General features: G+C 37.9%; 1 protein-coding gene across 1 annotated transcript in view; it reads right to left on the reverse strand.

Moving 5' to 3' along the window:
* Positions 1 to 16941, reverse strand: part of CCDC78 (coiled-coil domain containing 78) — a 739645-nt gene that overhangs the window by 626910 nt on the left and 95794 nt on the right. Inside the window, exon 3 of the mRNA XM_044089297.1 lies at positions 7127 to 7362. Coding sequence (XP_043945232.1) covers positions 7127 to 7362 — 236 coding nt within the window. The remainder of the gene's footprint in view (positions 1 to 7126; positions 7363 to 16941) is intronic.

The raw sequence follows: 16941 nt of genomic DNA on the forward strand, positions 1-16941 counted from the left end.
TTCTAATATATTTGGTATTTTATCACAAGTATTTGTGATAATATATGCATGCCTTGTTTTAATAATCCATATGTTTTTGTTAATGCCATTCACGTACATACATATATATATATATATATATATATATATATATATATATATATATATATATATATATATATATGTGTGTGTGTGTGTGTGTGTGTGTGTGTGTGTGTGTGTGTGTGTGTTTGCTTACATCTTTATGCCAATCAGTTGTTGGACATTATGACTTTTTTTTAGATATAGGTTTCCTCTATACTAGGGTTATTATTTGAACAGAATTACTTGTTACATTGATATCAACTGTTCATATTCAGCTAGGAATTTTCAGTGGTCCATAAATTAATATATATGTGTGCCTTTTTTGTGTATTCAGGCACATTTATTTTGTGGGGGTAAACATCTTAGTTTGTAAACTGACAATTTGGACCTATACAATTTTTATAGGGTTTGGTAACTATTAATACTTAGTATGGATTTTTCCAAACTTCTACTAGGTCTATCAGCAGACTGTGATGATTTATTAGCCTTTGGGCTTGGGCCTAACAGCAAGGAAGGAAACACTTTGGATTCTCTGAATCCTGAGGATATTTGTGCTAGAATTTTTGTGAAATTGACCAAGAGCATGAAATCTTTGAGGACTAACGTGTGGCAAATAAATAAATAAATCTTAAGTTATTTAAGGCCTATAAGGTTCGAGGGATTTCTTCTCATGGGCTCCGGGTTAGAATACAACCATGGGTCAGTATGATGGATGATATATTGTTGGATGATTGGGCTCAGGCCCAACATAAGGCCTCAAAGATGTTTGTGGATACTCTCATTCCCCACTATGAAAGGACCATTGATAAAGTTTGTGCCGGAGTACATTCCAGTTATGAGGAAGTGAAACAGTTTGAGGGTGAGCCATTTTTCACCAAATATTTCAATCAGTTAGCCAAGGACTTGTTGGTCCTTGAACAACAACTGAAAAATAAGAAGTTACATAAGTTTAACAGAGATGTGATGGATTATGAAAGGGGCAAACCTTTTGGGGTTCAACAGAAAAATGTCAGATTTGCTGATTCTGATAGGAAGAAATTAGGGCCAAATAGAAAAAGATCACAATCAATTAAAAACAGGGTCATAATGGACCTAGTGGCATCTCAGGGGATGAGTCTTCTTCAGCCACCGACACTGATTTCACCCCTCTTTCTGGGTATCCCATTGCTAAAAGATGCCCTAGCAATGACCCTTTGGGGGGGCAGATGCAGGGGTGGGAGGAAGCATAGGGCAAATAATTTGCAACAGTTGTTGGACCTAATAATACCTCAATAAGTATTGAGAACAATGTACATAACATTTCCAGCTATGTTCTTTCAGAAAGTGAATTAAAGTTACTCAACAGAGGTTTGAATTTTGTGCCTGTTGTTTTTGTTTATGAAAACTCATTGGTTAATGATTTTTGAATTTCTGTCGACTATTGAATCTAAGACAGTTTTTTTGGGACAACGACAATATCCAAAGATCTACTGATTTTCAGTTTCATAGATCTAACTTTATTCCTCCGGTGGATAAATATGTGGGTATTTTCAAGGGGTCTATATTACTTTGTCAAAACGGCAGAAGTTCGAACACCATATGTTCGAACTTCTAACCTCGAAGTGCAAAACCATCGAAGGCTTAGAACAGCGTTTTCCCAGGGAAAAAAATCGCTGTTCCAAGAAACACACACACAACACAAGCACACCAAAAAAACAGCAATCCACACACATACACTTAAAATCCGACATCTAACCCTAAACTAAACTGTACATACACTACTATCTATCTACTTACCTTAACCCAAACCCTAACCCTAAGGTCTGTCACTATCGCACACTCACCTGACCTGCTCCCTAACCCTAACTCACCTATCCCGCCCTAACCCTAAAGTCTGTCACTATCGCACACCCACCTCACCTGCACCCTAACCCTAACTCACTTAACCCGTGCCCTTACCCTAACGTCCACAAAATCGCACGCTTACCTGAACCTGACCCGTAACTTTCCACCACAGTGCTGAAAATTGCGAAGCCACAGAAATAGCCCACCAAATTCCTTCCCTGGGAAAGAATTCTGTGTTCCACGGCTTCGCGATAATCAGTTTTCGAACTTCACAGTTCGAACATATGGTGTTCGAACTGCTGAAGTTTCGATGAACTGATAGGAACCCTTTTCAAGGATTGTGTGTTAAAAGATTTACATTTCAACAAATCCCTTATGCCGAATATTAATTATAATCTAACCATGTTGGAACAACAAGCAATGCACCAGTTGATGGCACAACAAGACTTGGTAATATTACCAGCGGACAAGGGAGGGGCAATAGTGATTATGGACTGGGATAAATATTTGGCTGAGGCAGAGACAGTTGGGGGATGGACAATTCTACATGGGTATGCCATTAGATCCTACACTACAGTTTAAAAAAGAAATTGACAATTTTCTAAATCTAGCTTTGGAGGAGGGTATAATCAACAAGAAAACTGTCTTGTATCATTTAACAGTTTCCAACCCTCAGTCACAATATTTGTATCTCTTACCCAAAATCCACAAGAATTTGTCCAACCCCCCCCCCCCCCCCCCCAGGTAGACCTATAGTCTCCAGACGTGGATATTGACTGAACCACTGTCGGCCTTTCTGACAAAATATCTACAGCCCCTGTTGCCTCTTGTTCATGCTAGAATTCAGGACTCTACAAATTTATTACAAATTATTGACAACATGCAATTAGAGACTGAATGGCTAATGTGCACTTTGGATGTGTCCTCACTATATACAAATATTCCACACTGGGCTGGGCTTGAGGCCTTGCAGTTTTGGTTGGATCAGGCTAAGATTTATCCCCCTGGATTCAATATGTTTTTGGTGTATTTAACTGAACACATGTTGACCAAAAATGTTTTTTACTTTTTTGACAAATGTTTTTGGCAAGTTAAGGGCACAGCCGTGGGGGCATCTTTTGCCCCCATTTAGGCAGATCTGTTCATAACATCAACTCATTTATGATGATTCACAATTTATTTCTTGGAGAAATTTACATCTGGCGACGCTACTTGTTAGATGGTGTGGAGGGGGGATATGTTTTTTTTACAGGAATTTGTGGAATACCTCAACCAGAATAAATGGGGCATACAATTTACCTTGAATGCCAATAAAGATACTATCACTTTTTTAGATGTGACTGTTGTTAGGGATCTAGATCATACCCTAAAAACTGAGGTTTTTCGCAAATATCCTCAGTACAATGCATTATTACATGCTGGTAGTCATCACCCCCTCAACACATCATCCGCAATATACCCAAGTCACAATTTTTGAGAATGCGTCGCATTTGTTCTGCACAGGACACATGCCCGGTATGAACAAGATCTGCATAACCATTTCATCCAGAGGGGATACAAAGATACAAATGAAAGAAAACAAATGCTGGATAAACACCTGGTATACACCTCAAGCGAAAAAAAAATGAAAAGACCAATGGTTAGACCACAGCTGCAGATAAAAATGGAATAATCCACGTCAGGAAATAAATCACTTGCAGCTTCACAGTAGTGCCCTTTATAAAGCCAAAAATTGTAACTGAGATGTAGTAGTCAAGGTAGGAAACAGTTCACTTGCAGTTTCACACCAATTGCCCTTTATTAAACAAGAGTAAGCGCTTTTGCGATCTAAGTCAGCTGATCGCTTCTTCAGACTCATAAAAACAATTAAAACATTAGTATTTTAAATATGGTTCAACCAATGAAAACATATATAGAACTATGACATAGACTAATTAAAATTGCATACATCAGTATATCAATTTGCCTTATATTCTACATAAGATAAAATAAAGTATGCATATAACAGACACATTTTATGTAATAATCCATATTACTTAATGTTTTAGTGGTCTGGATTTTAAAAAAGGTTTCAAGGAAACAGCATTGTTCAATCCAGGAGTCCTATCTGCCTGAAGTAATAAAATCCATCTTTGTTCTGCTTCCTCTACCTTATTCCTTATATCACCTCCCCTCTTACTTTTATTTATTATTTATAAAACCATGAAATTAAAAATATGCTTCCTGTCTTCTTCTTCCACATGTTTTGCTAAAGCACTTGTGTCTTTTTTATTTCTTATATCTCTAAGGTGTTTAAGGATACGTTCCTTTAGACACCTATCGGTTTTGCTTATATAAAAGGCATGACAGACAGTGCAGAAGCTGAAATAAACCAAATTTTGTGTTCTGCAGTCAGCATAAAAATCTATATCAATTATAAATCCTAGCATTGGATGTTTATATGTAGATTTATTATATAAATAGTCACATGCTGTACAATTTCTGCAAGGAAAAGTCCCCTGCCTATCAGATTGTATCATTCTTTCATTGTTTCTAAATTTATAACAGAGATGCCTTTTTAAGGACCTCTTATTTCTAAAAGAAAAGCTGGGTCTATCTTAGATATCAAAAAGGTACTGTAGAAATTGGAATGAACACATCTTTCCAATATCTTTGATAGTGAAGGTTTGTCACCTTTATGAAGATGCAAAAACACTGGAAGCAGACCACCACGATAAGTTGAAGAATTTAATGAACAAGGACAAGCGCTTTCGCGTACATAAAGCACGCTTCTTCAGATCCATAAAAACTACACACTACAGGTGTTGTATATATACAAAAATCTTCTGGCAAATTGACAATCAAACAATAAAACAATCAGGCAATAATCAGGCAATAAAATCATCATTCAGTCAATAAACTCATTCAATACACAGAAGCCTAAGGAAACATTACTTAAAGAACTGAGAACATTGTTATGAAGAGGTAATGTGCAACTTTGCTTCCAGATTTTGGGAACTTGGGATTCAGTCATGGATCTGTTGAGCCTGGGACTGCTAGGGATTTTGCTGTTAGTTTAATGACAATCCGAAAGAATGAACTCAAGTCACCACATAGGGAAATAAAATAGTCTATATCAAAAAGTTTATTCCAGTAAACAAGCACAACAGGCTTTAGCAAAAACTTCATCAGGTTTAAATAAAATAAATCCTTAATCACATTTAACCATTAATGATGGCCATGTGATATTAAATGCACAAGTATCATTGGTTATACTTAAAAGACCATCATATATACATCAAAAGTAACACTCAAACAAGTAACATAAAAAATGGCAAAGACTAACAAGTTATCCACTAAAAACTAAAGAATTTTAAAAAACTAAAAAACATTCAAAACTGCTAATTTAAAAACTTAAATCAAATGGTTATTTTTTTAAAATAGGCCATGGTGGTGCAGCGATTAGGATTGTCACCTCACAGCAAGAGGTTCTCCTGTTCGATTCTCGGCTGGAGTGCCTTCTGTGTGGAGTCTGCATGTCCTCCCCGCGGTTGAGTGACGTTAAAAGACATGCAGGTAGGTGCATGCGTGAATGGGTGTGCCTTCTTTGAAGGGTGGGCGTCAGTCTGGCAACTCAGCACCGTAAAAATCCACTACCAATCATTAGCAGACCGGAGTTCCGCTGTGGCAACCCCTAACCGGGAAAAGCCAAAAGACAATAATAAAAAAGGCTTTAAGTTCACTATATCATTCAACCTCAGGTGGACATAAGCTCTTAAAGATGCAATCCACTTATACTCCATACAGAATGTTCAGGTACATATAGCACTGTCCCTTCTACTTATTAAAATTAATTCAAGTGCCATAAATTTAAGGACATAATCTGAATTTGTCCCATCTATATGTTTAAATAGGGCTTTAGTGTTCACATTTATATCTGAAAGATGTTTGTAGGTACACTCTTTAAACAGTTTGCCTTCCCAACATAAAATGCTGTGAGCTGTGGATGAAAGGCCTGAGCACATGACAACAGTTTTTCTGTTTTTATGTAATTTTCCTTTAACTATGTTGTGTCTTTCGGCTTTTCCTGGTTAGGGGTCGCCACAGCGGAACTCCGGTCAGCTAATGATTGGCAGTTGATTTTTATGTAATGAGTTGCCAGCTCTGACGCACAGCCTTCAATGAAGGAATGCCCATTCACGCATGTCTCCACGCAGAAGACGCTCTAGCTGAGAGTCGAACCGGACAGCATCTTACTGTGAGGCGACAACGCTACTGCAGCACCACCACTGCTGTAATTTTCCTTTAACTATGCTATACAATATTTCTGTTTACTCTGTATTAACACATGTGAAGCTATATTTTATGTACTACTTGTTCTGTTTTTGTGTTATGTGGAACTTTTCTTCCCCAGCCTCCACTGAAAATGGACTTTTTGTCCAGTCCGACTTTCTCAGTAAACAAATGTAGACTAAATAAATAAATACAAATAAAATATCATACTCACCTCAAAGCTCTGAGGACCAGTACTAGTGGCACAACCTAAGTGATATAGAAACACTGACTAGGGGTGTAAAACAACACCACTTCTTACCACTAAGTAAACTAGCTGGTAAAAAAGGAATCACTGATGATCTCAGCCTAAGGTCAAAGTATGGACAATGATAGAGGGGAAGGTATAATTATAGATCAAACCATGACTACAGGGTGATAAAGAAGCTGAACTCTGAGGACCACTAGATGAGAAAAGAAAATTGTAATGCTTATCCTTGCTACTTCTTCACATGACTCTGATGCTGAAGTATCACACTGGTGTGTAGAAGACCTCCATGAGAACCAAGGATGAAGTTCATGTCTCTGACTGTTTGTATTTAAACTAGAAGTATAATTCTGTTAATTCCAGACGTCATCTTTTCAACAAGGCATCTAGCTTAGTACAAGAAGGCAAGATAATCAATAAATTTGGAAATGCATGTTAGAAGTGACAGAGATAAAAAAGGAAATAAGAGAGTCCTCAAAGTGGAATGGAGCAGAAAGCCAGCAATGTTACACAGGTGTGTTTGATACCCAGACAATTTATCCAGCATTATGAGAAATGTGTGCAATATTAATAGTTCCTCTGGAAGGAAGCTTGAACATGAATTTACCTGGAGTTTTATCTGCATCTGTAGTGTAGAAGTTTTATTTAAGACTTAACAAAAAGATGCCTAAACACATAGCAAAATGAAAGTTGCAACAAAACCAGCATACATTTTCCTACCTGAGTGTTGTGGAACTTGCTGTAGCAGCTCTCCATAGACATAGTCAATGACCAGTGGAATAATACCCGAGCGGTCACTCGCTTCACCTGTCAGAGTATATGATTTCCCAGATCCTGTCTCTCCAAAAGTCAAGACAGCAACGTTCATCCCTTCCATGAACACACCTAAGAGGGGCTCCACTGTCTTCGTGAACACCTCTTGCGTGGCAACATCCCCACCAAACAGCTCCTGAAAGCTGCACAGAGATGAAATGAACAAGAGAAAATATTAGTAAAGCAAAAATGTTGCAGCCATGAAGATCTAGGGTACATCTGACTAACCTTTACAAAGATTATCTATTACAAAGGCAGAGCAAGAAATATTGAATGTCAATTCACTCATCTGATTACACTTTACAAAAATCATCTATTGCAAAGGTAGACCAAGAAATATTAAATGTCACTCCGCTGTTTCTATTCTCATTGTTGGTATAAACTGTCAAATGGTTTTCATTTCATTTGGTATTACGGAATTCCATTATTCACCCTCTCCATATGTTGTTTTCAGTCTGCCGCTCACTTTCCTGAATAGGACATGGCTTGATATTAGACACAATCTAATTAATCCTTGTCCTTATAGGTATTTTAATAAATTGTAACTAAGTATGGAAACTTACATGATTGTATATAAACATAAGGAAAAAGAGATGGAGGCAAAAGCTTAATCCACTTGGCAGTATTACTCAAACAGTAATGTGACTTTTGCATTCCTTTCCTTTTTTTTCCAAATGTTAATACCTTAATCAAAGCATTGATCAATTGAATTATGGCATACTGAATGCAGTGATTCCAAAACTGAAACTCCAACCTTTCAATATTACTTCCATATTACTCACTGAATGTAAAGTCAATGAGGTTCCACCTAGCCAAGTTCAACTCGCTGATGCCAAAAGGAAATGTCTACCGGCACACTAGCAGTAATTCCTTTTTCTTTTTCCTCTGTAGTTGTGCGATTATGGAGTTAGTGTATATAAGTAAGGGGGTGGGGCAAAATTCCCTATCTGGATGGAAGGATTACAGGGAAGTTCCCCCTACCAAAAACACTCTTGAAAGAAGTTTCATTAAGTTAAAGGTTTGACCAATTGTCAAGGTTGAACATTCAAGGGGTTACAGCACATTGGTTTATAGATTAAATTATTAGGGCATTAGTTCACTAGATCCTGAAGACAATCTACAAAGTTTCCATGACTAAATAATGCAATGAACAGATAATACCCACAATTTTTAACACAATTAAAAGGATTATTGGACATCTGGGTAGTAAAATAATAAAATATCTACTTTACTTTTTGGAACCCCTCCAAGTTTTTTTACTCATTTGTTGTTCTAGTGGTATTACACCAAAATAAACTAAGATATGGTGACAAACATGTTACAGGATTATGCATTACATCACCTTAAATAGTCTTTGCAAAATAAAGTAATAGTGTCACAGTATGTGTGTGTGTGTGTGTGTGTGTGTGTGTGTGTGTGTGTGTGTGTGTGTGTGTGTTTGTGTGTGTATGTGTGTGTGTGTTTGTGTGTGTGTGTGGTTTTGTGTGTGTGGTTTTGTGTGTGTGTGTGTGTGTGTGTGTGTGTGTGTGTGTGTGTGTGTGTGTGTGTGTGTGTGTGTGTGTGTTGTGTGTGTGTGTGTGTGTGTGTATGTGTGTGTGTGTGTGTGTGTGTGTGTGTGTGTGTGTGTGTGTGTGTGTGTGTGTGTGTGTGTGTGTGTGTGTGTGTGTGTGTGTGTGTGTGTGTGTGTGTGTAAAGAGGGAGGGAGGCAGGTGTGTGTGTGTGTGTGTGTGTGTGTGTGTGTGTGTGTGTGTGTGTGTGTGTGTGTGTGTGTGTGTGTGTGTGTGTGTGTGTGTGTGTGTGTGTGTGTGCTTACACTATGTGGAGGTCTAATGTGTGATATAATAAGTACCATGTACTGTTAATAAGTCAACACCTGAGTTCTCTAATTCTACAGGACAAAATATTTCATGTATCATGGAATCCAGCCCCCAGATATTCAATTTACTGTCCTTCTGTGTTTTTTATTTAGTGTTTCTTACTGATTTCATAGTCCTAAATGAATTGCTTAATTTTCCACTGGATGGGTCTTCAGGTAGCAGTTTTATAGAAAGGAGTGTATTGTGGCTAGCTTTATCCACTCATTCTGACATAATTTTAACTTTTTATTTTTACAGTGCCAGATCACTTCTGTGTTTCAGTACTAAAGAAAGTGATAACATAGTATTTATTTTGTAGTTCAGGATTATTTTTAGTTAGCTTATTTTTATTTCGTTCAGAGAGTTAAACATTGAGTCTGTTTGCAAATAATGCTATGTTTTGATTGACTAGTTGCAGGCAATATTTTATGTTTTATTTTATTTTTATTTTTAACATTTTTCACACAAAAACAAATGATTTTTTGTGGACACGTTTTCTGGAGGTTGAGAGTGAGTATATAGTTTGTGGCTTCAGTATGTAAAATTTACTTTTTTACACCGAAGCAAATAAGAAATGCAAGCTGTGTTTTACTTTTTTTCTGCATTTTTTTAAGAAAGTAAAGATTTGGGTTTGGGGAATGTTTTTGGTGGACTAGTGATCAAGGTTGTGTGTTTATCTGTATTTTACATTTGTAATACATGAACTTTTACTTTATCTTTAGGAATTTGAAGAAATATGGCAGATTTAAAGAAATTTTAGTAGCTTTGTTGACAATAAGGGACCCAAAAATTCAAGTATATAATGTGTTTGGTAATCAAGAAATGCTGGCTTTATTTGCTTATGATACCCTTCCATCACAAATAGCCAAAAACTTTAACAAGCACTTCATAAAATAATTTTCAGACCTACTAACTAACACCCCTAATGCTGGCCCTTCAACCTATTCAGACACCAACCCCAGATGATCAACTACTTCTAACCCTGTCATTAACCCCCCCCACTCAACAAAATGTCATACAAACCCCATTCTCATTTCAGCCCATACCCTCTGACACCATTAAGAAACTGCTACAAAAACTAAAAGCCTGCTCCTCCTCAGCTGGCAATCTCCCACCATGCTACCTTAAACTGGCTGCTAACTCAGTCACCTACCCAATCAGTATCCTTATAAATAGGTCTTTATCCGAATCAGAAGTACCTACTATATGGAAGGAATTTCACATCACCCCCCCCCATCCACAAAGGAGGCAACTCTTTTGATCCATCCAATTTCTGTCCTATATCCATCTTTTCACACATATCCAAAATTCGAGAGAGGTATCCATCAGCAGGTAATGTAATATCTATTACAAAACAATCTTTTAACCAAAACCCAACATGGCTTCCAACCTAGCCACAGCACAGCTACAGCTCTATTATCTTTTACAGACACAGTGAGCAAGGCCAAAGATGCAGGATGCTATACAGCCTCAGTATTCCTTGATCTCTCCAAGGCCTTTGACACAGCATCTCACCCCTTACTTTTGAACGCACTGTCTAACTTAGGCTTCTCACATAACACAGTAAAATGGTTTCAGAGCTACCTCAAGGATTGTAAACAAGCGGTGAAATGGTCCAATGAACTCTCACCCTTTCTCCACAACCCTACTGGAGTCCCTCAAGGCTCCATCCTAGGAGCCCTACTCTTCAAAATTTTCACAAACAACCTTCAGACTGCCTCTCACCCTGGCACTCTCATTCAATACACTGAAGATTCCACCATAATCTGCACTGCTCAGTCACTACCAGAACTACTTTCTAAAACTCAACAGTCCTTTACTGCAGTTGAATCCTGGCTAAGAAATGCCCAACTCTTTCTTAATCCAAAGAAGACAAAACTAGTACTCCTTCATCCCAAAAACACCTCCCCTGTCACTGATCATTTCAACATCCTTGCATCTGACAACACTGTCATAGAAATAGTGCAGGAAACCAAACTTCTAGGTGTTATCATTGACAATAAACTTTCATTTGACCCAATATACATCAGAATATAAAGAAAACTCATCAAAAACTGGGACTCTTGTATAGAAACAAACATTTCTTTACTGCAGCAACCAAAACCCACCCTTGCAAAAACATCTTTACTTCCCTCCCTTCCTTATGGTGCCCCCATCTTAACTAACTTACAAACTTCTACCCTAAGCAAGATGTAACAGTGCTACAACAAAGTTGCATAGTTTGCACAAACTCTAAATATCACACACACCATATGATCGCGATGGTGCAGCGGTAGCATTGTCGCCTCACAGCAAGAGGTTCTCCCATTTGATTCTCAGCCGGAGTGCCTTCTGTGTGGAGTCTGCATGTCCTCCCCGCGGTCAAGTGGCATTCGAAAGACATGCGTGAATGGGCGTGCCTCTGTTGAAGGTTGGGCGTTGGGCTGGCACCTCAGCACCGTAAAAAAATCTACTGTCAATCATTAGCAGACCGGAGTTCCACTGTGGTGACCCCTAACCAGGAAAAGCCAAAAGAAGAAGAAGAAGAACAACAACAACAACCACTGTAAACCACTCCTAGAATTAAACTGCCTTGAACTCCCCAACCAACTTGCCTTTACTCAGTTATCCACCTTGCACAACATTATTTTCAAGCCTACTGCCTCCCCTGCACTAGCCAATCTGGTCACACCTTACACATCAAATTGATCTCTACAATCAGAAGATAAAAATCTCTTAGCTATCTCAAAACCCACAAGAAAACCAGGTCACTCTCTGTATTCATTCTCTGTCTCTATACTTTGGAATTCACTACCTCTAGCTATCAAGTCTATGCTTGGCCTAAAGCATTTCAAAGATTCTTTAAAAAATCATCTGGAAAATACATGGCTCTGCTCCTGCATAAAGCCTGCCTAATGCTCAGGTCTTCCTCTTCTTCCACACTAGCCTCATTGTCCTCTTCTGTCACATTTCAATCCCTCACAGACTGCAAGATCCTAAGGCTCTTCTAACTGCTCTGTTTCTATACCATATCCTTAAGCTTTATTGCTTCTGTTCTTCTTAACTCTCTTTCACTATCTGTCTGCATCACTAACTTTCTGGCTACTATTTTCCTAACTGAAACTAACATTCTATTTTTCATGCACTATAACAGTCAAAGTCACACACTGCACTACCTACGTACTATTTTTTGGACACTATCTACATTGTGTATGGTGAGAGTGACTATTATTGGCTGTAATGTTTTAACTCTATAGAATTGTCTAGATGTCTAGTAATATATTGCAACATCTTGTAACATAGTTTGTTCTTTCAACTTATTTTTGTAAAGTATTTCTAATGTAATTTGTATTGTATTGGATTATACTGCATTTGTATTGTACTGTATGTGGAGCTTTTCTCCCCGGGCCTCTGCTGAAAACGGGTTCTGTAGACCCAGTCAGACCACCTCGGTAAACAAAAACAAGCAAACAGAGGACAACCAGAGGTCTGGTTGTCCTCTGTTTGCTTGTTTTTGGATATTCGTGGATCTGCTACGTACAGAGGACTTTGGTGCAAGAGACTGTTTTTTCTTAGCACCTCGGTAAACAAATGTCAGATAAATAAATAACTATATATATATATATATATATATATATATATATATATATACTATAGATATTAAATGTTTGTTAAAATACAAAGTTATTTGGTTATACTTAATATGATGCACCCTTTAATGGGTTATGCTTTAATCCGTTATTATTTATGCAGTTTATTGCAGTGATATGTACTGTGTTTTTAACATTAATTTGTTTCTAATCATGTGACTGATTCTAAACAGCTGATTTGTTTTAAAGTTTTGGCAGGTCAGATTTTGAGTATTTAAATGGTTTAGATTTTACATGGAGATAATTTCTGAAGAAGTTCTTTTTAAATAAGGTGGGACGAAAGCATTAATTTCTGTCTCCATTCTTGTTGCTTTACTGGTTTCTGTAGGTGTATGAGCTGCTTGACCAAGACTTTTTAGTCATAAGTTTTACTTATCTTGGTTTTAGTGGCTGTGTTCTAAGTTTTTATTTTCTTCACTGGCTTAACAGATTCCCATTCACCGACATGAATACCAGTGATGACAACCGTATCCCTTCTTCTGAAGAATTTTGTGGCACTATTCCCAGTTTGGATGCAAATTTGGATGCTAGCGTTTATTCTCTTCCTGATGAAATAAGAAGTCTGACTCAGATATCAATAAGACAATGGAGCAATTACATCTTATTCTGACTAAGTTGAGTTCTGAATGGAATAGCTGGAGCCATAACACTATTCAAGGATTTATTTCTTCTAATACGAACACTACCATTGAATTTTCTTCACCCTCCAGCAGTACGTCTTCTGGGAGTATCGTTACTGTGGTACCTAACTGCAAAGGACTGGACTTTAATTTTTGAAAAAAACTCATTGACACGCCTGAAACTAACCCTTTTTCCAACAGTGGATTAATGGACTTGGATGCAATTTCTGGAATGGGTCAGATGTCCATGGAAGCTAAAGACAGATTTTCACCTAATTGTAAGTCTCTAATATACTAACTAGAAAAAAGATTGTTTAAATACAAGTCACTTGAAATAGACATTCTGTATCTTAAGAGATGCCTAGAACTTGAGCAAATTCTGCAAAACTTAAGAATAATTAAATTTCCTAATGGCATCTCTCAACAAGACATTATTTACAAGGAGTTAATTACAATGTTTAATCAAACAGGTTTAGAAATGATTTGGTGTTCAGTAAAACACCACAGTTCTAAATTCAACTAATCTATGATGAAATTCAACATTCAAATGATTGCATTGTTAAATATCCATTTTTTATGATTTTGCTTATGCATATGAAGGTATTCCAATTAAAATAGAAAGACATGTTGCTACATTAATTTCCAAAAAAACAAAAAACTTACAAAGGATAAATCCACATATGCTTGCAATCAAGCTTATACCTTACATTTTGAGGTTGAAATAGTTTTTGACACCAATTTGAGAACTGGAACTGAGACTGAACAAGTCACTGTTAATTCTGATAATGTTCCTAATGTTGCCAATTCTAAAATTGTTAATAATTCAACCAGTGGTGCTAACGACAAAGGTATTTCCATCAATATGTGTAGCAATCAAAGTCAATCCACTGACAAGTCTAACAATACCAGTTCCAATCCTGTCTCTTTGTTTTTCAATGGGGCAATCAACTTAGGATACCCGATGCGAACAATACATCGAACACAAGCAAGAAAAAAGACTGCGAAGGACAGAGACAAAAATGAACTCTGGTCTATTTTTAATCTAAGAGATTATTGTTTTAGTCATGATGAACTCAGTGTACTTTTGGAAGGTTTTTCTTTCATTCCTAGCTGGAAAATTCCATACATTAATTAAATATTTCAAGTTATTTATTCATAAACTTAACTTGAGGTAGATTTTACATGATGTAGATCGCATTTTTGAATGTTCTGTTAAAAGACCTATGCCGGGATTCAGTAATCCTCCATTTAAGACTAAGTCTTACTCGGAAACGGCAGCCTAAGAGTATGACATCAGTGTGCCATGCATATGCATGAGGGCGCGCTGACTCAACTCTAAGGCTAACACAGAGCGTGCACGAGTGCAGGGGGGTATGTCAGACTGCCAAGCAGTCCAAATATCCACGCCCCTGCAAGTGCCTAAACTGCAAATGTCACCAGATATGAGCGAGTCTGCTCAAATGTGTATATCCCCAACACTACACTCCCCCACATTCAAAACCCCTGTACAAATAAAATAAAATGTAAAACTATTTTTTTTATTATTCCCGATATAGCTGCCCGTATTTGCACGTGTGTGTGCAGGTGTGCCCATTGCTTAGCTACAGTAAGCAGTTTAGACATCGAAGAGGATAATAAACCACTTATACGCAAATTAAGCCAAATAGCAATAGCGTAGTGGTAGAGCCTTCATACAAAGAGGAGGCATTCCTGGTTCAAGTCCCACCACTCCCCTTTCCATTTTCTGTAGGAAATATGTGCATAAAAATAATTCCTGACATTTACCTTTTAAATTTTAGTAAAATGCATTGAAATGGCCTATATAGTAGTGAACAATATTTTAAATATATATAAGAAGGTGAAATGGTCATGCATACTAATGAATGCATAAGTAACCAATCTTAAGCAATGTAAAGCACTACTAAGCAACGTTTACCAGTATTAAGCACATTTAAGAATAATTGCCCATAGCTAAGCACTGCTTTAACTAGTGCAATGGCATTGCGCAGAGCTGCGCATCGCGCCAACTAGCGCAAACAAAACATGTTTGTTCAGAGCTGTGCACCGCGCTAACTAGCGCAACGTCGGGCTATGTTGGGCAACATAGAACAGCATAGGGCAACGTTGGACAAAGTTGAGCAAAGTTGGCTAAACACAGCCACACCTCCTGGCCGGTCAGGCCAATAGTAAAATAAAAAGCAATGACAAGTCTCGAACCCAGGATACTGTGCACCATAATCACAGTAGTGAGCCACTAAGCCATGACAGCTTTTACTGTTCATGCACTGTCAACATACATATACATATTAATCAAAGTTTACTCAGTGCTAAGCAGGTGTGCACTCAGCTGAGATTTTTCAAAACCAGCTAATCACAAATAAGTGAGGGAAATGGGGCATATTTAAGCTCCATAGGTGGGAATAATTGCCAAAACTGGTTGTAGCTCCCATCTGCAGTCAGAATGGCCGGTGTTGGATAGGGCTCTCATTTTTGAGTGCAACGGTGGGGCATTGAGGAGTCAAAAGTGATGGTTTGGCTCCTCGTCCGTCATCATGATGCAAGACTCCTGCAGGGCCAGTTTCAAGGCACTGAGTACAAAGTGGAAGCCTGGAACAGTCTAGCACATGATCTCACCAGTGCCACAGGTGCCCCTCGGACTGGTGAGCAGGTCAGACACCACTACGCAGACCTGAAGAGACACAAGTAGGACCAGCTGAACCAATGGATACAGGAGGCCCATGGGAATGAAAATGCCCCACTACTGAGTAGGTAGCCATGGAAGGGAGTATGTAAGAATTGCTATTGTAGTCTATATTATGGATAAGTATGTCTCAATATCCCTTCATTTACTTCACAGCTGCAGGTGTCCGTGCTGCGAATCAGCAAGCCTATGCAGATAGACTGCTAAGGCTGCACCACCAGGCAGGTTAGTAATTATTCTGCATGTATTGTTATATAAAATAAGTGACAGAGCCTGAAAAAAGTGTTGTAGCCCAATAATAAAGGCATAATAAGTCCTGAATAATTTCTCTGCATGTACTGTTATATAAAATAAATGAGAGAGCCTGAAAAAGAGTGTTGTAACCTATTAATAAAGGTATAATACATCTTGAATAAGTCTTCTGCATGCACTGTAATATCAAATAAATGAGAGAGCCTCTAGAAAAGTGTGTACTGTAATTAATAAAGGTATAATTCCTGGAGTGTGTTCGTGTCACTTAGTTCGAAATGTTGTTGTACTCTTGCATTATATAAATAGTACTGTTGTATTAAGCGCTGTCAACCCACACTTGGGCAGGCCCATATAAAATGGATGAAGGGAGTGCCAGTAGCTGTGAATATATATACAGTCCTCAACTGTTGATTAATGGATGGCATGCATAGGTAAATTTGGCACACGAGTAGCTTGTTAACGTGTTTCCCAGAAATGTCAGTCTGCTGCTAGAAATGTAGGGGGCTGTAGAAATATAACTGATAATGTCGAGAGTCTGAAGCTCAACCACCACAGTACTTTATTGCACAAGCTTCACCAACTGGAATTTGCACTGATGATGCCAGTGAGCAAAAATGGTTTGCAGAGTTTGTTACATCCAGACTACTACTTTGGATTGTAGAGT

The sequence above is a fragment of the Protopterus annectens genome, chromosome 12.part0, assembly GCF_019279795.1.
Source record: "Protopterus annectens isolate FY-2018-M chromosome 12.part0, PAN1.0, whole genome shotgun sequence".
NCBI lineage: Eukaryota > Metazoa > Chordata > Ceratodontiformes > Protopteridae > Protopterus > Protopterus annectens.